The sequence below is a fragment of the Anas acuta genome, chromosome 12 (assembly GCF_963932015.1).
Source record: "Anas acuta chromosome 12, bAnaAcu1.1, whole genome shotgun sequence".
Lineage (NCBI taxonomy): Eukaryota > Metazoa > Chordata > Aves > Anseriformes > Anatidae > Anas > Anas acuta.
In genome coordinates, this window is record NC_088990.1 from 1,619,396 (window position 1) to 1,644,601 (window position 25,206).

The following is a 25,206-nucleotide window of genomic DNA, read 5'->3' on the forward strand; positions in this document are numbered from 1 at the left end:
GTTTGGTGTAATTACTGGGGAAGGGGAACCCAGTAACGTGGCAGGGACTGGCACAGTGACCCTCAGCGTGCCCCTGCTCACGTGTGAAGCCCCCTCCGTGCGGCTGCGGCTGGAGGCCAGCTTCACAGGCAGAGCTGCTCCTGATGGAAACCAGGCTGGATTATTTTTTTTTCCCCCTTTTTTTGCTTTTTCAGCGGATAGCAGCTGCAGACCTCGGACCAGGCCTGATGTATTTTGGATGCAGCATCCATGGACAGCTGGACATGAACGAAGATGGGCTTGTGGACTTAGCTGTCGGCTCTCTGGGGAACGCCGTGCTGCTCTGGTTAGCTGCGTCTCATTTGGCACTGCCCCTGCCCCAATTTCGTTGCAATTCGCTCACGTTTCCAGGGGAGAAGTAACCTCCCAAAAATCCGACCCATCTTTCCAGAATAACAACCCTTCTCCAAGCAGGGCCAGGGGATTTCAGATGCAGCAGAGCCCTAGCAAGACATCGGGGTTGTTTTGTGCGCAATTTCCTTGTTAGTTCCCCAAGAGCTTCAAAGCAGTGATTTCATCTGTGATGATTCGCTCAGATTCCCTCTCTCCTTATTTAACAAAGCGACTCGGTGTTTTCCAATCTGATTAACATTTTTAAGGCCCCTTGAGGCTGTTAGGACGGAGGTAGCTGCCCCAGCAGAGCTGTGCCACCTGCACCCACCCCGGGGCTGGCTTCGGACACGCTGATGTGGGTGCAAGGGGCCGAATCCTGCCCTCAGTGCTGAGCCTCTTCACTGCCATAAGCAGGAGGCCAACGCATGCTGGAGAATTTATTCCTCCAAAATTACACAGCCGAGCTGAGGGCAGGTCAGCACCTCGTGGTGGCCTTTGGGAACGGTGTGGAAAGGGCTCCCCTGGAGACGTGGGAGCCTCCCGGGGGCTGCGGAGCCGCGCGTGGGTGCCCCGTGCTGCAGCGACCTCCCGGCCCTCGCTCACCCCCCCAGGTCCCGCAGCGTCGTCCAGATCAACGCCAGCATCCGCTTCGAGCCCTCCAAAATCAACATCTTCACCAAGGACTGCAAGCGGAACGGGAAGGATGCCACCTGCATGTCGGCCTTCATCTGCTTCACCGCCGTCTTCCTCTCGGCCCACTTCCAGACAGCCAGCGTGGGTAAGCAGCGGGGCTGCTGGTGCTGCAAAACCCCCAAATCACTCAGTACGGGGCTCTCCAGCCCCGAGGGAGATCCCAGCTCGGGGAACCAGCCAGGAGCTTGGTGTGTTTGGGGTGTGCACACCACCAGCAGCCTCAAACCCTTTTTGCTCCTGGCTAGCATAGCGGGGACCCCGCTCCGCCGCTGCACCGTGCCAAGGAGCTCCCCAAGGACAAACCCTTGGCAGGGCTCAGCCTCCTCTCACCTCTGTCCCAGGCTTGCCTGGCCATGATGTATGTGACAGCGCTGTTCTCAGCACCTCGCAGCCCCCGGGGCAGGGCAGGAGGGGACGTGGCTGTCCCGCAGACCTCCTCCATCCTTCCCCTGCCGCGGGACACATCTGCAGACCAGATGTGCGCCCTGCTGAACGGCTCAGGGGATCTTTATGGCCGGGTTGGCCGGCTCTGCTTTGAAAGCCCCGCACGTAGCCGTGACCCCGCGCCCACCCAGGGGGTGCCTGTGGCTCAGCAGGAGGGAACGAGGGCGGCTCAGCCCCCGGGACCCGGCAGCAATCGCTCTCGCAGGGCGTTCCGGCACGGGAAAAAGCAGGTCACGAGCAGAGCCAAATGTATTCATTTTCACGTGATTTCTACCCAGAAATGCCTCCCTGTGGGCAGCGCTGCTGCCAGCTCTTTGCTTCCCTGCACGTTTTGTGCCATGGTGCTGTGGTGGGCGCAGATTCCTCCTGCTCAGCACCAGCTGGGGACCCTCGGCTGCTGCCCCTGCGCTGCAGGAAGCAAACATCTGCAGCAAAGCCATGGGGAGAGCACAGCAGTACCTCCAGAAGGGTTACAGGCCAGCACGTGGATATATGAGCCAAATATTTATATATCCTGCACTAATTTTACTCGGTCTTGAAGTTCCTGGTTTGACCTGGAAAGTGGATGCTTATTCCAAAGAAATTCGGGTTAAAGGCAACAGCAGCCAAATCAAATTTCCCCGCGGCGTGCCCCTGCCCTCCACCCCCAGAGGCATCTCAGCGCCTTGCCAGCAGGACTGGAGTGCACAAGAGCCCAATTTTTAGCCCGGGGTCGGTGCACAGGAGATGTGAGGACGGGGAGAGCCCTGAGCCGCCCTGCTCTCGTTGCAGCACTGCATTACAATGCCACCATCGACGAGCGGCGGTACACGCCGCGGGCTCTCCTGGACGAGAGCGGGGAGCGGCACGCTCACCAGGCACTGGTGCTGCTGGCGGGGCAGGAGCACTGCGACAGGCTCCACTTCCACGTGCTGGTAAGTGGGGACTGGACAGGATGGGATGGGATGGAAGGGGATGGGATGGGAGTCTCTGCTGCGGGGCTGTGTCTGCCCCCGCGATGCCGCTCTGCTCGCGCAAAGCAGTGATGCAGTGGGGATGCATCAACAGGTGGGGGTGTCGATGGCCTCAAGTGGCTGGAAACAAGCCTGGGCCACGAGCCTGGATTTATTCACGCTGGGTTTGATGTGGCTGGGGATGGACCAGGGCCACGGAGCTGCAGCACGGGCTGCATCACACCCCAGCTTGCTCCGTGCGCTCCTCTACAAGCCACTAACCATGCACCAGGGACAGCGTGCACTCAGTGCCTGGATCAGACTGGTCCTCCTGCTCCAAAATCTATGAAAATTCATTTTTATTTTCCGTCGGGAGCCACTGCATCCCCGTGCCAGCCCCCGCTGCTCTCATCCTCTGCAGCCCAGACCATCAGGTTCATCTCCCTAAGCGCAGGAGCCAGCAAAACCCTCGGCATGGCTCGTGGGGAACAGCTGATGCACAAACCTGGCCAAAATCAAACATTCCCAGAGAATGATGAGAATTCTTCAGAAGCCAGCGAGGGCTGAGCTGCCAGACTGGCCCGGCCCCAAACCCCAGCCTGAACTGCCATGAACTTCTGGGAAACTCGGTTCTGGAGCCGGAGCCGGGGATTGAGCTCCAGAAGGAGCTCGGTGCAGAGCAGCCCAGCGCACCTCGTGCGTTAGGGGCAAGGCACGGGGGGAGCTGGGAGAGGTCCTGCCCCTTTCAGCCGTGCTCTCTGCCTGTCCCAGGACACGGCTGACTACGTGAAGCCGGTGACGTTCTCCGTCGACTACGAGCTGGAGCACCCCGAGAGCGGCCCCATGCTGGACGACGGCTGGCCCACCTCGCTCAAGGTTTCGGTACGTGCAGCTCCCTCCCCTGGGGGCCTTACCAGGGGCTTTGCAAGGCAGTGGGGGAGGAATCCTTGCTGGCAGCTGGAGCTGAGCAAAATCCACCCAGCAAGGGCAATCCTGCAAAGCTCTTCCAGAGGCTGAGCATCTCCGTTTCTTGTTTCCCTGCCGGGTGGTTTTGCTGTGGGATTTTAGAGCTCTGGCTGCCCGGCAGGTGGGGTGCTGCCCTGGGGTCTGCCCCTGCCCAGTTTTATGTGGCTTTAAGTGGAGGGAGAAAAGGGGAGCTTAGCTGCTGAAGGCTGGGTGCATATCAGGAGTGATTAGCATCCCGCAGGGGTGCTGGAAGCTGGAGGGGCTCAGGGACTGTAGAGGACACCAGTGTCCGGAGCTGGAGCTGAAAAGCCAATTTGGGGCTAAGCTTGGTCAGTGGGTTTATCTCTGGGGGAACCATCTGCTGCTTTGTCCTGGTGCTGTGACCCCCGTCCCTCCTGTGATCACAAGATGTCCAGGACCCCCTGCAGCCTGCGGCTCACAGCCAGGGGCACAGAGCATCACCCCGCTGTCTTGTCATCCCCACCAGGTCCCGTTCTGGAATGGGTGCAACGAGGATGAGCACTGTGTCCCTGACCTGGTCCTCGACGCCCGAAGCGACGTGCCCAGTGCCATGTGAGTGGGTTCCACCGAGCATCCTCCCCCCTAAATCTGGCTCCCTAAATCTGGGGCTCTACAGCCCCAGTGACCACCAGCAGCTGGGACCTGGTCCCTGGGGACAATTCTGCTCCTGCTGCTGGTGGAACAAACTGGTGTCTGGTCAGGGAGCCCACAAAGCTCCTGATATCTGGTGCCGTGGTGATGGGCCCCAAAGAGAAATCAGTAAATAACAGGGGACGAAATTTGAGGCTGGCGTTACCCGCCTGGCAGTCGCAGGCTTGACTCACGCAGCAGAAGTAATTACACGCTGGGTCTGATCCCTTAAGGAGCTTTTAAAGGTCATCCCTCAGGAGCACAGGAGCCCGAACCCCTGCTCAGAGCTGGTAGAAGGGTGATTTCTGCTGAGAAAATCACTTTTGGGTTTACTTGTTGGAATAGACACGTTCCCTGGCTGCTCTGCTGTTAAAGGGAGGAGGCAGCCCTGATGTGAAACCTTTTATAATTTCCTTTCCCCGTATTTTTTATAAAGAAAATTAAGGCCCAAGCACTCACCAAGTCTGCAAAATCACTCCGTGTTCTGCCTCTGCAGTCTGTTGGTGAACTTCCCTGGACGGCGATCTCAGCCTGGCCGGAGCTAAACGCCGTCCTCACCCTTTGTCGGTGGCATCAGATCAGATTTTATTTTTACTCCTCGGCTGCATTACGGGTGGATAACTGGGTCCCAGACAGCTGGACACCATTATGCAAAAAATCAGAAGGAAAATAGCGTTCCTCTCTGGTCCACACGAGGAAGCCGTGATTCCTAAACCTCCCCGGGCAGGGGCAGGGGCCCAGGGGCAGGGTCCGTGCCCGAGTCCCGTGGGATTCACGGCCGCCTCCTCCCGCAGGGAGTACTGCAGGAGGGCTCTGCGCAGGGCTGCGCCCGCCTGCTCCTCCTTCAGCCTCTCCTTCGACGCCTCCGTCTTCGTCATCGAGAGCACCAGGAGGAGGGTGGCCGTGGAGGCGACGCTGGAGAACCGCGGCGAGAACGCCTACAGCACCGTGCTCAACATCTCCTTCTCCAGGAACCTCCAGTTCGCCAGCCTCATCCCCAAGGTGCGGCACCGGGGCTGTGCGGGGAGCCCCTGCTCAGCTGGGGAGCCCAAAACCAGAGCCCAAAATTTCTCTGCCCCTCATAAATTTGGCATGCGTACGGGCTTGGCTCCTGAGCATCCGTGGCCTCTTTATTTTGGAAACACAGAAACGCTTTCATCTTCCGAGCCTGAACTAAGGTCAGATGCAGATGAACCGATTTTCCCCTCTTTATTTTCCTACTCCAACGGTTTAAAAATACTCGCTGCACGTGGCCAAGTTCCCGTCAGGGCTGCATTGCTGCAGCTGAGGTTCACCTCCTGCACACAGGGGCCAGTAGCCACATGGCCAGCGCTGCTCCGTGCCACAGGCACCCTGCCCGGGCACCGCTCCTGCCCCTCGTCCACCCAGCCCTATGCAAATCCTCGCCTCTCCCAGCGAGGTCTGGGAAAGCTGCTGATGGTGCTGAGCCCCCTCTGGTCCCCCCCAGTGACTTCATACCCGCCGGCGGGTGGCGTGGCCCACGGTTTGTTTTCCTAAGCCCTGTGCCAACAGAAAATTGTGGGGCACGCCGCCCGCAAAGCGAGAGGGGAGTGTTTGGTGATGGGTTCCTCCCAATTAACAGAGGAAGAAAAGCCCACGATGCTAGGTAACAGGGAGAGCAACGCAGCAGCGGTTACCGAAAACATTTTCATCTGGTTGCAGAAGCCTCGTGCTGCCATCAAGCAGCTCGCCAAGCAGAGGGAGATGGTTGGGAGCAATGGGCAAAAGCTTCCCAGCCCCGCTGGCGAGCTGGAGGGCGTTCCAGCAGCAGGCACCCAATTATTGAGACGAGCTAATTAATTCTTACCCCTTAGCCAGTGGCCCTGCAGAACAACATCTGTAGTTATCTCACGCTTCCCTGTGAGCCGTGAGCACAAACAAATCGTCTTCCTGACCACAATGCCAAGAATAATCAGATTTATTCGCTCATCTCCGTAGCTGAATTTTGGCAGAGGATTTCACTGGGGAGGCTGGAAGGTGTGGGTTAGAGGTGCTGCTCTCCAGGAACGGCCCTGCCAGCCTGCAGGGAGGCTTTTGCTTGCTTGTTTGTGTTCCCCAAAAGTTACTGCCCCTCTCCCGAGGCACAATAGCTGGCTGGCTCCGTGAAGTGTGTGGCTGTGGGGCTGGTGCCCGTGGCCAAACCCCACGTCATGAAAACCCCGCATCCCGTTTCAGGATGACACAGACATCAACATCGACTGCATGAGCGACGAGAAGCACCCCAACAAGCGAGTCTGCAACGTGAGCTACCCCTTCTTCCGAGCGAAAGCCAAGGTAAGGCAGTTCCCCCGAAAACAGCTTCGCTTTGGGAGCCCCAGGTGTGCAGGGGGAGGGGGGTGCCACTTCATTTACACCAGCGGGACCCAAATTTTCCACTCTGCCTTTCCACTGCGCCTTTTCCTGACTCGGATTAACAAACACGAAGCCCCCACGCTCCCCGTGAGATGCCACCTGCCCTCCCCACATCCAACCAAGCCCCTCGTGATGAAATCTTTCCAACCACCACGTCCGGCCAGAGCCTTCGCCTGTCAGGAGCTCAGAAATGACAGACGAGCTCCAGGCACCTCTCCGGGCTTTAAAGCTCCCAAAAAAAAAATAATAAACCCCTCTTGGATGCCTGTGGCCATGTGCGAGGAGGGAGCAGCCCGACTCCCCATGACCTACGGGGGCTGGGAATGCATCTGCGTGGCATCAGGTAGGCCAGGTCCTGCCAAGACAAAGACAAGCTGGAAATGGAAATTTGGCCGGCGAGCAGCAGGAGCGCTAATATTATAATCAGCTGTGCCGTCCCAGACAGTTTGAGGTCATTGCCACGGCTCGCGCAGATGTGACATTTATCACATTTTATTGTTGTTGGCCCCCGTCCCCCGCCAGCGGACCCCGTGCTGCAGATGTGCGGTGCCGGCCCCTCGCTGCCGGTCCCCTGGAGATTTCCCTCTTTTAAGGGGATGCTTTTTTTTTTTTTTTGTTCTCCAGCTTCAGAGCAAAAAATGCAGCACGGCGTAGGCAGAGAGCAAATCCTGCAAATCCCCGGCACGGCCTCGCTTCCCACGGGGAGGGCAAGGCTCTGCCCAAAGCCCAGCAGCACCCCCCCGGCTGGCACTTGGGGGTTTTTCCCCTTTAATATTTTCTCCCATCTGTTTCCAACCCCCGCAGGTAGCTTTTCGCCTGGATTTTGAATTCAGCAAGGCAATTTTCCTGCAGAGCATGGAGATCTACCTGACTGCCAACAGGTTCACGCTTGCTTCTTCCCTCTGCTGCCTTCGCACGGGTCTGCAATGTCAGTGGGACATCACCTGCCCTGATCCTGCCACCCATCCCACTGCAGCCAAGCTGCTGCTGCCTTCTCCCCCTCTCCATTTGCAGCTGGAGCTGTTTTGCTGGGGGGGGGCCAGACCCTACGGTGCTTTGCTTGGTGCTGGGCTTGCTTCTTCCATAGCTGTAGGTGGTGCTGGAGGCATCCAGAAACCCTCCTCAGGGAGTACCCGCATGGAAACCCAAATTCTGTAGGTTATTGCAGAGCCCTGCGTTTTTATTTTAGGCTATTTTTATTTACCTGTAGATTATAACCCTCATTTTCCCCTGTGTGGGAGGGCCGGGCAGTGGCTGCCAGGTCCTGTGCTGAGCACCAAGGGTCTCTGGCCACCGCTGCTCCCCGCAGCCACTCGCTCAGCTGCAAATATTCCCAGGAAAAACCTCTCCTAGCAGCCTCGCCAAACCCTCCTCGCTCACTCGCCCCGCGCAGGTAAATTTTTCTGACAGCCAAGTGAAACCTCGTTAGGGTTTGTTTCTCGTTTCCATCAATCACCGTGGCAGGGAGCAGCCAAGGGTTTTCTCTGCCGGGGCTGGTGCGCGCGGGACCGCTTTGCTGCTGCTGCTGTGTGTGAAACCTTCCTCCAAAAGCTTAGCTTTTATGGCCTTGGGCTCATAAAAGGGAGTAAGATTGCTTCTCTTTGAGCCTTTTGCCATAATGCAGAAGTTGAGCCCTTCCCCATGTGCTTCCTGCACCCCCCAAAAAAAAATAACCCCCCGGGAGGTGCTCACCCTGTGCTCCGTTGGTGTTTCAGTGACAGCGAGGAGAAGGAGAGCACCAAGGAGGACAACGTCGCCCACCTCAATTTCCACCTCAAGTACGAAGCCGACCTGCTCTTCACCAGGTGAGCGGGGGGACAGGGCTCGGGGGGGGTGAAGGAAGCACAAAAATGGGGGCAAAAAAAAAGAAAAACCGACAGCCAGAAGCAGGGAGGTGCCGCGCGCTTCACAGCACTTAGACACAGGGGTGTTATTAAAGAAGGTGTGAGTGCGATTTTTTTTTTAAGGGGGAAAATCGACTTTTTGTAGGTATTAATGGTCATAGCATGTGTTAGCAGCCCGTGCCGGGGCTGTAAAGCTGTGTCTGGGCCGGTAGCCACGCCACTTAAAATCATCTCACCAAAAGGACGCAGGGAGGGTGCGCATGGAAGGGGTTTGGGCACCGGCATCAACTAGAGCAGTGTCTGTCCGCTGTCCAGAGCAAGAAGGGAGCTCAGGCACAGACGATAATTTATTAACCCGATTACAAGGAAAAATACGGGCCCAAGCAGCACATTCCCTGGCACTGCTCGCCGTAATTCTTAGCAGGTTTTGGAGACCTTCAGCCACTCTTTTTTTATGCGCGAGGCAGCGGGGCACAGAAAATAAAGGCACTTCACTCCCTAAATTTTCCATGGGGGGAGGGATTCTCAATTTAATAAATGCCAAAATCACCTTTATGGGAGAAGGGAGAACTTGGAGGAAAGGTAATAGCACAAAAGCCTCAAGTTTGGGCATCCTGGAGAGGAAAAGGGGGAATCGTTTCAAGGAGCCCTGGGGCCCTGTGCCGGGGCAGCTCGCCCATCGGGTGCTCCTGGCTCCTCTCCCCGCTCTCCAGCCTCCAGATATAAATGTGATTTGCCTCCTCTGATTTATGTGAGATTCAAAGCACCGAGCAAGGCCTTGGATGTCTCCGTTATAATAAAAAAAAATCTACAAAGAAGGGGAAAATTCTGCAGAAGAGCATGAAAATCCTCTGTCTTTTTTATGTGAGGCAGAGGCAGGCGATGGTTTCCAGCCCAGAAGCAGGCAGACGGACCCAAGGTCCTCTCCTTGGGGCACTGGCTCTGGGTGGTTTTGGTGGTTTTCAGCTGCTTATCGAGGTGCTGGAGGTGCTGGGGGTGATGTAAAGGGGCTTCTTCATGCTCTGCTTGCTCCGAGCCCCCATCACGACTTGTCCTCCTCGGTCACAACAGGGCGTCCAGCCTGGACTACTACGAAATCAAATCCAACAGCTCCCTGGAGAGATACGACAGCATCGGCCCCCCCTTCCACTGCACCTTCAAGGTAAAGCAGGGCGATGTCCCGGGCTGGGACGTGGTCACCCTGCCCGTCCCCTGTCCCCCATCCCCGTCCTTTGTCCTCGCAGCTGCAGAACCTGGGCTTCTTCCCCGTGGAGGGGGTGACCATCAAGCTCACCGTCCCCGTGGCCACCAGGGCGGGCAACCGCCTCCTGCTCCTGACCGAATTCGTGGTGGACCAGGTAGGAAGGGGGGGGTTTCGGCCCCCAAAAATCCAGGTGGGTCCCTCGGCAGCGGGTGTGGAGGTGGGGATGGGGGTGCCCCATTCTGTGTAAGCTCCCCTCCCGTGCTCGCAGCAGTGCGGACGCCCCTATTAAAGTCTTGGCTCATGCCCTGAGCTTCTTCTCTCTGCGTTCACTTGGCTGGAGACGTGGAAAATGGCAGCAGCCAACGGGTTTGGTCCAAGTAGCTCTCCCTGCTGGACCTCCCTCCGGTATGGAATGAATTCGTGAGGGTCTTGAAGGAGCCGGCTGTGCCTGGGGCGCACCGGGGGCTTGAGCGGCTGCAGAAGCAGCAACAGAGCTCGGAGCAAACCCCACACCGTGGTCACCTCCATGTCCCCCCTGCGGGGCCGCGGTGCAGCGATGAGATCCCCAAACATCAGCAAAGCCCCCCAGGAGGTTCGGGTCCCCCCATCCCACCAGGATGGGTATGGGACACGGGGAGGTGACACCAGCGTGTCCCTGTCCCAATCCCTGCCTGCTCCTCCCCCAGGAGAACACAACCTGCAACATTTGGGGGAACACCACCGACTACCGCAGCACGCCCACCGAGGAGGACCTGTCCCGCACCCCGCTCCTGGTACGTGTCCCCGTGGGCTGATCCCAGCCCCGTGCTGAGCCCTGCCTCCCCAAACCACAGAGAAACCCCATGGAAGGGGTGCCCCACGGGTTGTCCCCTTCTCGGTGGCACAGTGGGGACACGGGGACAGCACGGAGCCCACAGGGGTGCTGCTCCAACCTCACCACCTTCCCCCCTTGCAGAACCACAGCAACTCCGACGTCGTTTCCATCGACTGCAATGTGAAACTAGCCCCCAACGAGGAGATGAACCTGCACTTGCGTGGCAATCTGTGGATGAAGTCACTGAAAGCAGTAAGTCCTCCCAGAGCAGACGCGTGGCTTTTGAGGAATACGCCCGAGGAGCCCTCACTTGGTGCAAACATGTTTGTTTTTATTTTCTCCTGCAATTGTTCTCCCTCTCAGGAAGTCTGGGTATGTGTGGGGTGATTTCTTTCAAATCTTATTTATTCCAACACAGGGAATTTAATCCCAAGCAATCCTTCTTGCTGCAATTAACCACCCTCACTCACTGACCTGCACGATCAACTGGGGCAAAGCCACGGGGGCAGCAGGGGGCACCCAGCCGGGGTTGCTGGGCTCTCTGCCACGCCTGGTGCTCAGCTCCAGCCTCTCTTTGTGCAGCTGAAGTTCAAGTCACTGAAGCTCACCACGAACGCCGCCCTCCAGCGACGCTTCGGGAGCCCCTTCGTCTTCCGCGAGGAGGACCCCAGCCGCCAGGTGAGCCAGGACCAGCCCCCAGGCTGGGAAACCCACAAAAAATGCGGGGCAGGACGGTGCCACGCAGCCCCAGCAGCTCTGGGGAGGCTGCAGCACCGAGCCCTGACCCCGCAGGGCAAAGCCCCAAGGATGGCAGAAGGGCTGGAGCCGGGCACCAGCAACTCCCCAAAATTTCGAGCACCCTCACCATCACGTGTCTGTGCTCTTTGCAGATAACATTTGAAATCTCCAAGCCGGAGGAGTCGCAGATCCCCATCTGGATCATCCTGGGGAGCACGTTAGGGGGGCTCCTGCTCCTGGCGCTGCTCGTGCTTGCGCTCTGGAAGGTGAGCAGCCCCTTGGGCCATCTATTTTGGGTGGCTGCGGCTTGGCAGAGCCCCCAGCTGTGGTGTCCCACGCTGGAGGGACCCCTTGCCCCCAGCTCCACACCCACAGCCCCCCAGCACTGCCTCGTCCTCCTCTCACGGGGGTCCTGGCAAGAAAATAGCTTTGGACCCTCCAGTCCCAGCCCTGGAGATGCTCCATTGGGCATCAAAACCTTCTCCAGCCTCTTTCCACCTCTCCTGTATTAATATCTGGGGCCTGAACTGCCTGACAACACCCCTTGAAAAGCAAGGCACCCCCAGGCTGAAGTAACAGCGGGGTTTTCTCTTCTCTCTGATCCCTACAGCTTGGATTTTTTAAGAGCGGCAGCCGCAGGAGAGAGGCGGAGGAGGAGCAGAGCGCCAAGGTGCTGGAGTGATGCTCCCGGCGGGGCCGGGGGGCTCGGCCCCCTCTCGCCGCCCTCCTCGGCGCTCACTGCTCAGCGGGAGATGCTCGTCTCGATGCCGAGGGACTTGGGGGCTGAGAGACGAGACGAGAACGCACCCCTTTGTGTGAAATCGCCTAAACAGGTCCAAAACAGACAAACACCAAAAAAAAAAGACCAATGACACCAAAAAAAAAAATACCAAAAAAAGAAAAACAAGAAGCAGACAAACCCAGCCCCTATGCCATGGGTTCAAACTGCTTTTAGGACAGCCCTGCCCTAGTGGGGCTGGCAGTGGTGCAGAAGGGACGGGGCAAGCGCGCACCCCATAACCCGGGGTGAACCAGGTGCAGCATCCCCAGGGGACCAATCTTTAGCAATTCCCATTTTTTCATGATTTTTTTTTTTTTTTAATTTCCATAGTGGGGCTGTGTCAATCCCCAGGGCTCCCCTGCCCCAAGGAAGGGGAATCTCTTGGCTGGGGGGAAAAAGAGCAAACTTGGGTGGAAATAATGAATCCGTCCCGAGGGGCTGCGGGGTCTGGGGGGCTCCCACAGGGCACAGCGAAGCCGCAGCTCTCGGACTGCTCAGCACCAGCGACATGGAGCAATCAGCTGGAGGTTTTAATTTGCCTTCTTGATGCACTGAATACGAATAATAGCAAATTAAAGCACCTTAACGCGTATCTCCAGCGTCCAGCTGTACATACTTATTCTAGAAATATTTGCCTGTTTAAGCAAAGGAGAAAAAAAAAATCAAGAAATCTTTTTTAAAAACCTTTTTAAAATTTAAAAAAAAAAAGTTCAAAGTGTTTTCTACAAACTGAGCAGTTTCGAAGAGCTTGCGTCCAGCAAGGGTCCGCACGTGTACTATAAGTGTATATATTTGGTGTCACGCCAAGCCAGATGGTCAGTGCTGTTCGACAAAAATCTTTCTTTTTGCATAACAGAATTATTTATGCTAATATTAATTTTATGAAGGAGAAGAAAGCATATGTCCACCTGATGTGTAATGAAGTGTGTTAAATACTGTCCTAGTATTTTTTAAGGATTAAAAACACGGTATTTTAAAAAAAAACAAAGAGCCTCTGCTCCCGTTCTCTGCTACCCCAATGCACTCGGGGCGTTGCTCCTACCCCTGGGATGAGGACCACAGGGCTGAGGTTTGCCACTGATTTATTATGGGCTGCAAGGGGTTTGCAGCCTTCTTTTAAAGGGATGCTGTCAGGTGGGACACGTGGTCAGGGGTTGTGGGTTTGGGGCCAGCATGTTGCAGAATCAGCCCCACTGATGCTATAAAATGGGGTGGGATAAGGTTTTCTTTGCTGGCATCCTCACCTGGGGTGGAAATCCTAAATGGCACAGCTGTGGCTGTCCCTTGGACCGGCTGGGGTGCAGGGCTGCCCCGGAGAGCCAAAATCTGGTGTGGTGCTGGCACCCGGCTGCCTTCACCAAAGTGCTTGAATTTTGTGGCTTAATTTTTCTCCTTTCTTAGGATCCCCCAATTTTCCTGCTGAACTCAGTCTAGAGCTTGATTCCTGGGGAAAAAGTCTCACTGCTGTTCAAGGCTTTGCCCAGAAGCATCCCAGACCTTGGTGCTGTGAAAATAGCAGCCACATTAATTACAATGCAGTCTGAAAACAACAACAAAACAAAAAAAAATAGCTCAAGATCAGCAATGGCAGGGCTGTATCTTTCAGCAGGCAATGGGCAAGGAAAGCTCCCATGAAAGAAACCCAAGCTCATGGCAACCATGGGTGCTCTGTGACAGGATGGGTGCTGAGTTGGGGGTTTTATTCCAGGGTGTGTGGCTGACGTGCAAGCTGTGTGTTTGTGCACAGGGTGTGCAAATGTGCTCAGGTATTTCCCTTGACTTTATCAACACCAAACTGTAACATTAAGCTTCATGTCCAGCTCAGAGCAGCTATTCCTGGCTTGTTTTTCAAGATGTTTTACACCAGGGTGGCTCTGCAATGCCACAAAATAAGCGTGGCAGCAGCAGGGATTTCCTCCCAGGGCTGGAAAAAGCAGGGCCCAGCCCATGCCCTGCCACACGGCCACCCAGCAGCAAGGGCGAGCGTGTGGGGGGCTCTGGGGAGGGAGGGGGTGTACGTACACATGGGGGGCACACACACGTACAGAAATACACAGACACCCCTCAGGATCTCCTGATCACAGGAGAGAATGTGCATCACTGAGGGGTGAAGGGGGGGGGGAGAGAGAGTGTAACTGAAGTCTGAGTGTATTTTATATACATATATATGTATATATATAAATAAAGCTGTGGGATAGACACACATAGATACACACACCCACATCGTCTACAATACAGAACACAGTCTCCCCCGTGAATAAGACTGCCCGGAGCTGAAAGCTGTGGAAAACACAGAGATCTAGATATAGCAGTACATGTAGCTATAGATAGCTGTAGCTACAGGAGATACAGCTATAGATATCATATAGATAGATACAGATAGATATAGATAGATATAGATACATGTGTATATGTATGCATGTATGCATGGGATATATCCATGTGTGCATGTGTATACGGGGATATATGGGGGTGTATTTGAATGAATGTGTGCACATGCAGCTAAATATACATATTTTTATGTGTATGTATGTGTGTATCTAGACATATATGGTGTGTGTATATAAAAATAGGTCTGTAATGTGTGCATCTACATGTGTATACACAGAGGTGTGTCTGTATGTGCCTGTGACTCTACCTGTATGTGTGCACCCCCCCTTACACATCCATATATTTACACCCCCGTTGCCCCCTGCCCAGCAGCCGATGCCCACAGGCAGAGGCCTAGGCCTGGGCCTGGGCTGGGCACTGCCTTCCCGCTGCGAGAACAAAGTCCCTGTGCAGGCCCAAAATGAGGCATTTTGGTAAAACTTGCGCTAAGAAGTCATCAGCACCCTTTAGAGCTGTTTCTGGCTTGGGTCTCACAAGATTCCCACATGGGGAGGCTGCACCCAGGGGGCCACTTTAAAGCCTGGGTGCCCGTGTTAACATGAGGAGAGGATTTGTAATTGCCCAGCTGAGACCTGGTTGGCGCTTACACCCTTGGGGTCTGTGGTTAAAGCTGGTGCCCACCCATTTACACCACTGGGGTCTGTGGTTAAAGCTGGTGCCCACCCAGTTACACCACTGGGGTCTGTGGTTAAAGCTGGTGCCCACCCATTTACACCCTTGGGGTCTGTCACCGCACCTCAGGCAGCGCAGGATGGCAGCCAAGCTGCTCTATGCAGTTACTGTGGGTCACCAAGTGTTTTCCCACCCCGTGGCACCTGGGGAAGACGTAATAAAATGAAATGAGCCCTGCTAAGCCTGTTGGAAAGAAACACGTCGCCTCTTTCTCTTCAGTAACCTCCTTAGCTCTGCAAACTGGCACAGCCCGAGGCAGGGCCTGGTCCTGCACCTCCCTCCCACAGCAAGAATTTGGGCTGGGTGTGGGGAAGGCCTGGCCCCATGTGGTGTCCCCGCAGCACTGGGGTTGAAGCACAGACCCTGCCGACCCCAAAACCTGGGGCTCTCCTTTTGAGGAAAAAAATTAAAAGTGAGGCGCCCACCCAGCCATCGCTGCCAGAGGAGACAGCATGCGGCTCCTTTTTCCTGTGTGTCTCACACAGAGCTTTATAAAGAGCTTTAAGTAACTCCCACAGAGACAGCAAGGGCATTTTTTCAGCTTTTAATGCTCAAAAAAGCGATTTCCAGACCAAGGAGAGGGAAGGTCCTGGGCTGGGGGAGCAGGGCCAGGCTGTGCCGCACCCTGAGGTGCGCACAAGCAGCTTTAACACCACGCAGCCTCCTGCCTAGCACAGGGACTCGGGCTCTTCCCCTCCCCATAACACTCTTTCCAACCCTCTGACAAGTTTTATCGCTGCTCCTGGTAACAGCACACTCTCTCTTCAGGTCTTCACATACTGAAATCATCCCAGGAACGGCACGAACAAAGCAGAACCTCTGAAAATATCCTGCAACGCAGCCCAGGCAGGAAAGGATCAGACCAAAGCTACGGGAAGGGAGGAAGAAGCAGCCTGTCCACAAGATTGTTTGGCGTAACTTTTTCTTTTTCTCATTAAAAAGCAGAGCTGTGAGAGGAGCAGCTTCCTCGACCTTACTGTTACCTACAGACACTTCAGCATGCATGCTTGTTCCAGGAGCGGTTTTACACAGGTATTTCACAAGAACACAACACCGAGATTATTCCATGTCAGAAACAGGTCCTGCAAAAAACAGTGCAAGGAAATACTGTCTTAATCAACAGCACAGCAACTCGTGGTGATTTCCAGTAGAGCAACCCAGACCGTTTTGTTACACAGCGAGCAGCATCAGTCCCTAAAAGCTTTCAGACCTCTCCCCACCTCCCACCCCCTTTCCCAGGTCAAATCCATTCAAGGACCACGGGCTCTCATTTTAGCTGTATGCACGTTATCAATTATATATGTGCAAACGTAGAAAGGCAGAGCACAGCATCAAAGCTGGCTTCCAAGCACGTGGCACAGGTTAACAGAAGACTTTTTGTGTAGCACAAATGCTGATTGAGGTATTGGTTCATTTTAACCAAGCCAGCCACCAGCAGCATTGCCAAGAGCCAGCTGGTGCCTGCTAACAAGGTGCTTGAGGTGCAGGGGCAAAGCTTCAGCAGCGGCGGACGCAATCCTCAAGCAGGAGATAAAAGCAATCCCCGCATCTCGAGGAGCCACAACGAGTTAAATATGCTTTATATTTCCACCTGTCAGGCTAAAAATCACTGCGGTAGCTTAAAGCAAAACACAAACTGCAGCTTTCCTGATGCATCTCAGCATGGGGAAGACATTTGGGGCAGCCCCCCGCAGGAACACGAACCCCTTCCTAACTGTTTGGGAACATCGGCTTATGCTGTAAGGCCCCAGGTGGCTGAGTGTGGCTTTGCCATTTTGCCTGACCTTCAGCTGCAAGTCGTCGTGTCTTTGAAACTTCCAACCTACCTGAGATGTAAGTGACAGACACATTTTCGCTTTAGGAGGCAGCTTCCAGCAGAATAAAGTTTGCAGCTTGGAAGCCGGCGTGTTTCTAAAGCACTTCCCATTCAGGAGACACAACAGCCAAGGCTGACAGCATCACACAGTCTACGCGACACTATTCTTGGCACTAGGCAAAAATTAGAGCTACAGACTAATTCCACATTCAATGTTTATTTATTTGTAATACAAATAGAAACGTGTGCCCAAATCCTGCCTTAAAGTTCTACCCGGATAGTTTAAAAAAAACCTACAGAACATTCTTTCATCTTCTGACAGTTAAAAAGCTGCGTTTAAAATAAACAGAGTTCTCAGTAGCCTGTCAAAACAAGTGACATTTTACTGTTGGAGCATCTGCAACTTCTACCAAGGAGAAGTACTTTCTCAAGCAACGGTTTTAATATACAATCAGTTGCTTATCATAAAAGATCTTATGATAGGACAATTTTTTAAAAATCAGTTTTAATAGAGATTTTCATAATGAAAGGAGTAAAAATCATGAAAAATTCTCCAGTCCAATTCGGGGAGGCACAGACTCCACGCTTGTTGGAAAAACCAGCTTCAAGCAGTATCACGCTCCAAAGGAAGACTCTCTTTGGCGACAGACTACTCCATTAGGAAGATACAGCATTTGGAATCCAGAGTGCACTTTTACATACTTTGAGTCAAAAAAAGGTGCGTGTTGATCATTGGAACAACAAAAACAAGTTGAAAGCATTTTGAAATGTTGGGACACACACAAACACAAATACCCTATAAAATTTCTAGGTATCCATGCATGTTCTTTATATATGAGCAACTTAGCTACGTAAAAAGAAACCATGGTTCTGGTTCGTTTAGATCAATGTGCAAGTTCATTTTTCAAAAGTTATTCCGTATTTACTGTAGCATTGGAAGCGGAGAGCTTGATGTTTCAACTTTTATTAGATGAATACACCACAGCTGAATTTAAACCTGTATTTCCTAACAGAGCATTCCTTACTTCTGTAGCTGTTGATAACTGCTGTTCAAAATTTAATTTAAAAAATAAAATAAAACTCAGATGTTACCAACATCTTCAGCATTAACTGAAAGGCATAAAAAGACGGTGAGGTATGAGAGCAGCGGACTGCTCTGTACGTTGAGACTTCATTTTTAACTACCATGTAATTTCCTTTATTTTTTTTTAATCCTACCTCACTTCAGGAAGTTTTAAAATTTGTAAAGCCACTGCCTCAGCAGCAGCGTGACAAGGGCTTTCAGAAGTGCCTTTGTGTATAACTACTTAAAGCAATCTTCAGCAGAGACGTGTGTTTGAAACAAAACATTCTGCACCAGTTATATCGGGAATCTTTTCCTTTTGTTTATAAAAACAAGAGATAACAAAACGGTTATTACTTTGTTTAATTAAAAGAAATGACCAAAACCTCCAACACCAGATTTGACTACAGGAAAATTTTGTGGCTTTTTTTTTCCCCCCCCGAGATCTGCATGAGAACTGAGGCTGCAGACTGAATCCAAAGGAACCAAAGTGACAGAAGAGAGAAACACAACTCCATGTACACACATATATTCTGTGGTCTGCAACGGATGTCGTGATGGGATAGCACCACCATGAAAGATCTTATGTGGCCTAGTGAAACTTGACAAATTCTTCCAGAGTTCTGGGGATCTGGTTTTGGTAGCTGATGTTATAGATCCGTACTGCTCGGGCAGCCAGGCACTTGAGACTCAGCTTCATTTGAGTTTTAAGGAGTATTTCAGACACCCCCGTTGTACTTTTATCCAGGGGGGTTTTCTTCTGCTTATTCGTCATGTCTGTGTGAGCACCAGCCTCCACCAGGCTAATGATGATGGAATGCAATGTCAAGAAGTCGCTGATGGGCCGGTGGTACTGGACGATGATGTGGAGCGGGCTGTTTCCTTCGTTGTCCACAGCGTTCACGTCGGCACCACAATCCAGCAAGAGCTTTGTGACGAGCGCGTTCGGAAAGCTGCAGACATCATTCGTGTGGAAGTCGTCCACGGGCGTGCTGGAATTGACGGCGTGATGCAGCAAGCTGGAGCCATCCCGCGTCCTGGGATCGAGATGAATCAGGTTGTAAATCTGCTTGTTGATCCGCGACTGATCCTCCTCACTGCACTGGGTCTTGGTGGAGATGCAGACCAAGTAGAGGAAGGTAAAAATGTTGCATTCGTAGTTGTCCATGGCTGTGTGGATGTCGGCGTCCTGGGTGGTTTTGATCCGGGACATGCCCTGCTCTATTTCCAAGACGCTGCACCTCAGGACACTCTCGATGTCCTTGGCTTTAACGGGCTCGTTTAAGTGAATCATCTGAGAAAAGACTTGGGCAAACCTCAGGAGGTCCTTATGCGTGTTCCTGTTGCCTTTTTGCCTCAGATGCAAGGCATGGAGCCACAGCTTGATACACTGCTCAAACTCCATGTTGTCTGCGTACACAGCCCCCCGGTAAATAATGGGGTGAGACACATCGATATTGTCCGAGCCCAGGATTCTCTCCCGCACAATGAGGCCTTCCATGTGAAGGGCATCTCTGTCCTGCCTTATCGACTCTAATTCCTGAGGAGTTCTGCATTCAGTCCTGTTTCCGTAGGCCTCGATTTGCGGAAGAACCTCCTTCTCGATGATGTTCTCGCTGTCTCTGTACCTCTCCAGCATGGCCAGGTACAGGTAGTGGTAGGTCTTCATGATGTCGTAGTTTTCCCTGTCGTTCGCAAACGAGGCGCCCAGCAGCTCCAGCGCCTCGATCCGGCTCCTCCGGTCGCAGTCGGCGTGAGCCAGCAGCAGCTCCACCACGTCAGCCTTGCAGCTCTCGGCGGCCACCTTCAGCGGGGTCATGCCGTGCCCGTTGACCATCATCGCCGCCTTCCACTTGACCAGCTCCCTGACGATCTCCAGGTGGCCGGCCTCGGCCGCAAAGTGCAAGGCCGTGGCGCCGCAGTGGGCCTTGGCGTTGGGGTCGGCGTGCTGCTCCAACAGGTACCTCACCACGTCCGTGTGGCCTTTGTAGGCCGCGATCATGAGGCAGGTGTTGTCGTACTTGTTGGCGATGCTGATGTTGGCGTTGTTCTCCACCAGGTACTTGACGATGTCCAGCCTGCCGTCGAAACACGCGGCCCTCAGGGGGGTGGAGTTGGTCACCGTGGTGTGGTTGACGTTGGCGCCGTGGCTCACCAGCAGCTTGACCACCTCGAAGTGCCCGGCCCCCGCTGCGCACCAGAGAGCTGTCGCTCCATCGATGACAAAGCTGAGAAGGGAAGGGCAGAAAGAAGCCGTCAGAGGGCTGCGCTTTGAGAAGAGCGAGGGATCTCTAAAAAAGAGCCCAGCGCCGTGCCGCAGGCAGGCACCCAGCCACCAGGAGGTATTTTACAGCTACCCTGAATCTAAAATTGAGGGGACTTGGTGAATTAGCCAACAGGAGCCTTACCCAGCACAGGGACCTCCTCAAGGAAGAAGAGATGGGAGCTGAACTTCAAAGCAGCCTGGGGATTTAGCCACAGCTTGCACTAGTGCTTCCCGGGCTGCTTTGAAGATCCTACCTGCGAGCTCCAGCCCCCAGCCTACAGAAAATTACCACGTCTTTGATCCCCTGTGCCAGAAGCTGGCACATTAGAGGAACGGATAAAGCTTAAATTCAGCTATTGACAAAGAGACTCCGAACTCAGGCATGGGTAACAGCACAGCTGGGCAATACCCCGGCTGCGGCAGCAAGGCTGGCCCTAGGGATTTCAAATCACTTCTCTGGGTCTCTGCAATTGCCACCCCTTCCGCTGTGCCCACACTTTTTGGTGTGAGCGAGCACGCTGCAAACAGGCCGGTGAGTGGGTTAAAAAAGCAGAACTTGAGGAATAAAGTAAAATTCACAAAAGCAGAAGCTATGCGAAGCTGGACGGCCTCGCAGATCTGTTTTACATTACGGCCTTGCAGACAGCTCGCTGGCACTGGTGAACGTGGGGACAGCGAACTTCAGCAAAACCTCACGGCTTCCTGAGCTGGTCCCATTCCCAATCGCAGCGCTGTTACCTACGCAGATAAGGCTGATGGCCTTTCCATTCCCCCCAGCCCTTTGAAGTAGCCCTTAAACACAGAAGCAGGCGGTGCAGCTAATATACATTCAAGGCACATCCCAAGGCGCAGAGGAGGGACAAATATCCGATTTCCTTATGTCCAGAGAGTCACATTTTCCAAAATTAAAATGTCACGGGACACCGACTCAACGTGAAGCTGGGCTGCAATTTTTATGATTTTCCAAAGCCCTCGCGTGGCTGCACAGGAGCAGCTGCCTGGCCGTCTGGAAGCCCAGCACCTCCAGACAACACTTGAAAAGCCGTTTAAGAGCTCTGGCAGGCAGAGATGTCTGCGGAACCAACGTGGCTACCTTTGTTCACTGCAAGAAATGCCTTATTTTGCACCAATATAACCACATTAAAGTACTTTTGTGCTGAAGCAGTAAGGCAGGATTTAAGGCTCGCTGGCAAACAGAAGGTAATTTATCGGTGTGCTGCAGGTCCGGTTACGAGTCGAAAGCCCGGAGCCCAACCCAGTGGGGTTTCTGTGCCACCTTATCACAAAAATGAAAATCATGCCAAGCATGAGCTGGGATCATGTGCTGCCTTTCTTCTCAGCAGGCTGTGACTCCTACTGAGGCCAGGGAAGAGGTAACGGCACACTGCGCCCATTGTATCCCAAACAACACCTCCTTTAAGCTGTGTCTCTGTCAGGCAGAGGCTCCGGCAAGCAGATCGCCACCCCATCGATGCTCAGCAGGCAAGAAAATTCAGCAGCAGAGGGGGAAACAGCTCTCCCTGCCTGCTCTGCCAACAGAACTTCCCTTATCTGACATCAGGGCAGGCACAACCCTAGGGAGTCTCAGCCACTTGTTAAAAGAGGGCTGGAAGAGGGAACAGAGAGCCAGAGGGAAGCCAGTTCCTGCCCCTCATTCAGCAAGCAAGAACCAAATCTTTCTCTCCCTGCGTTGGGCGGAGCTGAGCAGACACAGCTACAGCCCGGAAAGCTGGAGCCAGATGAAAGATACCGGGAGGGGGGGGCCCGGTGTGATCCCGCCCGGTATCTGATGGGAGCTGCAGGCAGTCAGCTACCTGCAAAACCTGAAGCTGTTCAGAGGGCCAACAACGTACCTGCGGGCTTAGTCAGCCTTATTTTTAAGCATGACGTAGGAACAACTACTTGGTGAGCGTTGTGGGAGACTTTATAAACAGGAGAGGTAAGGAAGGTCACGGCAGCACAGCTCAGGGAGGTGTGAGCACAACTCTGTGCAGATTTAATGCGAGGATGAGCAGCATTACTCCAAAAATGTGACAGAACAGTGACCGTGCTCGCTTAGTGATGTGCCAAAAAGTACACAGTGATGGTGTGAGGAGACCAAGATGTGTTTACAACCAGGCTTTTTGCAACAACCTGGCCGCATCTCCCCAAATCAACCCATTCAGAGGGCTTGGCAGCAGTGTCCATGGCAGAGCAGTGCTCGTTTCTCCTGCCTCTCACCACCACTGTTCACCAGAGCTGGGTTTGGGGTTTGTACCAGTGTACCCAGCTCCCTGCATAGCTCCTGCCCTAAAATGCCATGTGTGCCTCCTGGTCACCACCTTTCCCCCTTGGTCACCACCTGTCCCTCCTGGCCACCACCTTTTCCTCCTGGATGTCACCTTTCCCTCCTGGATGCCTTTCCCCCCTGGTCACCACCTTTCCCTCCTGCCTATCCCCACAGTGACGGGTGGCGATGACGAATCAACGCCCCTCACGCACCTCGTGTCCTTCCCTGACCCAGCTGCGGCCAAACCCTCACTCGGTGCCTCCAGAGGCGCACAACACCACACCACACCGCATGATGTCACAGAAAAACCCTTTTGGCCACCAGCCTCACCCTGTGGCACCCAGACCTCCTCACCCAGCCTCATCCCAAAAGCATGCGATGCTCAGGGACGAGGCTGGGCGAGCCACACAAGTGTCATGACATCCCAAAAACCCATCCACCTACCCGTCGAAGCGCACCGTGCCCGTCTGCTGGGTCTGCACGCGGTAGTGCTCGAGGAGCAGCCTCACCACCTTGGCGTGGCCGTTGCGGGCGGCGATGATGAGCGGCGTGGAGCGCTGCCCGCCGTGCTGGCTGACGTAGCCCAGCAGGTACTTGATGTCGCTCTCGGAGCGGTTCAGCAGCAGGGCGGCCAAGGTCAGCACCCTGCCCTCGCTGGCTGCCTTGTAGACGTACCCTGCCAGCCCCTCCATCGCCGCCTCCTTCTCCTCCTCCTCCTCCTTCTCTTTCTTCTTCTCCTCAGCCGCCACCACCCCGGCTCCCTGCTCGGGCTGCGGCTCCGTGCTGCCTCGGGGCACATGCGGCCCGGCCAGCCCCACGCTGAGGGCCGGGAGCCCGGCGGGGCCCGCACCCGCCGCCCTCCGCCTCACCCCAGGCCCATCCCCGGGGCCGATGTCCCCGCCGGGATCCGAACCCGCGACCCCCGGGCTATGGGAAGGAGGTGGGGGGGGGGGGGTCCAAGGGACCGGGGGGCAGCGCCGGGAGCGCGGCGGGCACCGGGCGTCCGCGGCCGCTCCGCCCCCGCCGCAGACTCCGGAAGGGGAAGGCGGAAGGGCCGCGGCGGGCACGGCTTTTCTGCGGGCCCTGCCGGCAACAGGAGGCAGCGAACGGGAGTTCCGGGGGCTGCAAGGGCCTGGGGGGGGGATTGTGCCTCCCTCCCCCCCCCCCGGGTCCATGCCCAGCCTCTGCGGGGCTGCTCCTGCCCTCCTCAGGCCTGGGATTGGGTTTGGGTTGGGTTTGTTGGCAGTTGGGTTCAGGCTGAATTTATTTTTTTTATTATTATTTTTTTTGTGTGTTTATTTTCACAGAACAAAGCAGCAGTTTTTACCCACCCGCCTGTGGGCTGCGTGTGCCCGGCCCCAGAGCCTCGTCCCCAGATCCAAGTCCTTGCTGTGCAGCCCATCAGTGGTGTGCCCCCACCTTTCCCCTCAGCACATCGTGGCCACCAAGCCAAGACCCCCCAAGCAGCCCCCACCACCAAACCAGGACCCCCAAGCACCCCCCACCACCAAGCCAAGACCCCCAGGCAGCCCCCACCACTGAACTGGGGCTCCCCACCACCAAACCGGGACCCCCAGTAGCTGCCACCACCAATCCAAGACCCCCTGGCAGCCCTCACCACCAAACTGGGACCCTCAGGCAGCCCCCACCACCAAATTGGGGCTCCCCACCACTGTACTGGGACCCCCTGGCAGTCCCCACCACCAAACCAGGACCCTCAGGCAGCCCCCACCACCAAACTGGGGCTCCCCACCCCTGTACTGGGACCCCCTGGCAGTCCCCACCACCTACCGCACCCCAAGGTGCTGCTGAGGGGACGTTGAGTAAAGCGACAGGTGACCCCAAGGCAGCCCCAACCACCAAAACGGGGGCTCTCCACCACTACTGGGACCCCCTAGCAGCCCCCACCACACCCCAAGGTGCCGCCGAGGGCACGTCGAGTAAAGCGATAGGCGACCCCCAGCCTGCGCCGCCACCTGCCGCGTGCCATTGTGCTGAAGGGGATACGGTGTCGGGCCGTATGAATAGTTAATTGAACGCCGTGCAACCAGAGCCCGGTGGAAAGTCGCGAGGCAGCTGGGCCCCCCTGCATTATGCATGGCAGCGCTGGCCGGGCCATCGCCAAAACGAGCGCTGAGGAGATTGGGGGGGCGATGCCGGGCTGGAGGCGGTCAGCGCCGCGGTGTTCAGTCAACGGGGATCAGCTCCTGACAGGCACACGCGGCCCCGAGCTGCAGCCCAACAAGCAGGGTTCACGCTCGGTGTCAGAGGAGCCTGTCTCCATTACATCAACGATCTCCTCCACTTTGAAGGCTTTTTTTTTTAAGCAACCAAAGCCACGGCTGCCCAAGTGTACAAGAAGGTGCCTGTGATGGAGCACTGCCACCGTCCCTCATGTCCTGCAGCCTTCAGCAGGAATCCCCTCACTCCAAGCTGTTTGGACCAGGTTTGCCAGTGTGGCACCATCTGAAGTTATTATTCTGCAATTACCCTCTCATCTATGCAGATTTACACCAACAAAGAAACAAAAACACGAGTGTTTCAGTGGAATTGCTGCAGTGCAGCCAGTGAGGGGCTGATCCTGAGGTACTCCGTGAGCACACGGAGGTACTTCAGGGCCAGTAGTTTTTGTTTCTTTATCTGAGGAGCCCTGAAAGAGTTAAACATTGTGCTTCTCCCCTTCCTCTACTTTAAAAATAGCAAAGATTATCTGAGTGTGCTTTGGATGGGGAAAGCGAGTAAGCTGCCCGGCTTTTCCCTGTGGAACAGAGGGACAGACCGCCGAGGGGAAGGCCGTGGGCCTGGCGGATTCCCCGAGCACTGCCCCTCCAAAAAGCTGGGCTCATGGCTCCTCTTCAACTCCTTTCTGTGCCCACCCAGCCCCGGGTGCCGGGGGTCTCTGTGGTCTGCAGGGTGT

General features: G+C 55.0%; 2 protein-coding genes across 3 annotated transcripts in view; one reads left to right on the forward strand and one right to left on the reverse strand.

Annotated features, from left to right (window-relative positions):
- Nucleotides 1-15,833, forward strand: part of ITGA11 (integrin subunit alpha 11) — a 41,195-nt gene extending 25,362 nt beyond the window's left edge. Inside the window, exons 15-30 of one of the 2 annotated variants that reach the window (XM_068695384.1) lie at nucleotides 195-325; nucleotides 984-1,150; nucleotides 2,281-2,423; nucleotides 3,213-3,323; nucleotides 3,895-3,980; nucleotides 4,853-5,060; nucleotides 6,255-6,353; nucleotides 7,236-7,312; nucleotides 8,147-8,236; nucleotides 9,347-9,437; nucleotides 9,520-9,633; nucleotides 10,166-10,252; nucleotides 10,435-10,545; nucleotides 10,876-10,971; nucleotides 11,184-11,297; nucleotides 15,644-15,833. In XM_068695384.1, the coding sequence (XP_068551485.1) occupies nucleotides 195-325; nucleotides 984-1,150; nucleotides 2,281-2,423; nucleotides 3,213-3,323; nucleotides 3,895-3,980; nucleotides 4,853-5,060; nucleotides 6,255-6,353; nucleotides 7,236-7,312; nucleotides 8,147-8,236; nucleotides 9,347-9,437; nucleotides 9,520-9,633; nucleotides 10,166-10,252; nucleotides 10,435-10,545; nucleotides 10,876-10,971; nucleotides 11,184-11,297; nucleotides 15,644-15,658 (1,740 nt within the window). In that variant the 3' untranslated portion in view covers nucleotides 15,659-15,833. Of the gene's footprint in view, nucleotides 1-194; nucleotides 326-983; nucleotides 1,151-2,280; nucleotides 2,424-3,212; nucleotides 3,324-3,894; nucleotides 3,981-4,852; nucleotides 5,061-6,254; nucleotides 6,354-7,235; nucleotides 7,313-8,146; nucleotides 8,237-9,346; nucleotides 9,438-9,519; nucleotides 9,634-10,165; nucleotides 10,253-10,434; nucleotides 10,546-10,875; nucleotides 10,972-11,183; nucleotides 11,298-11,641; nucleotides 12,801-15,643 lie in introns of those variants that run through there. The other variant, XM_068695383.1, reaches the window with a different exon arrangement.
- A 1,059-nt stretch (nucleotides 15,834-16,892) lies between these two features.
- Nucleotides 16,893-23,334, reverse strand: FEM1B (fem-1 homolog B). Its single transcript, XM_068695385.1, has 2 exons — nucleotides 22,734-23,334; nucleotides 16,893-19,982 (listed from the first exon to the last, which is right to left on the reverse strand). Exons 1-2 carry the CDS (start codon nucleotides 22,979-22,981, stop codon nucleotides 18,347-18,349), a joined length of 1,884 nt encoding a protein of 627 aa, XP_068551486.1. The 5' UTR covers nucleotides 22,982-23,334; the 3' UTR covers nucleotides 16,893-18,346.
- Nucleotides 23,335-25,206: the final 1,872 nt, after the last annotated feature.

Excerpts from the sequence above, each read along its gene's own strand:
- FEM1B (XM_068695385.1), bottom strand. The coding sequence starts at position 22,981 with ATGGAGGGGCTGGCAGGGTACGTCTACAAGGCAGCCAGCGAGGGCAGG. Across the intron at positions 19,983-22,733 it reads GGCACGGTGCGCTTCGACGG|CTTTGTCATCGATGGAGCGA; the intron begins GTAGGTGGATGG and ends TTCCCTTCTCAG.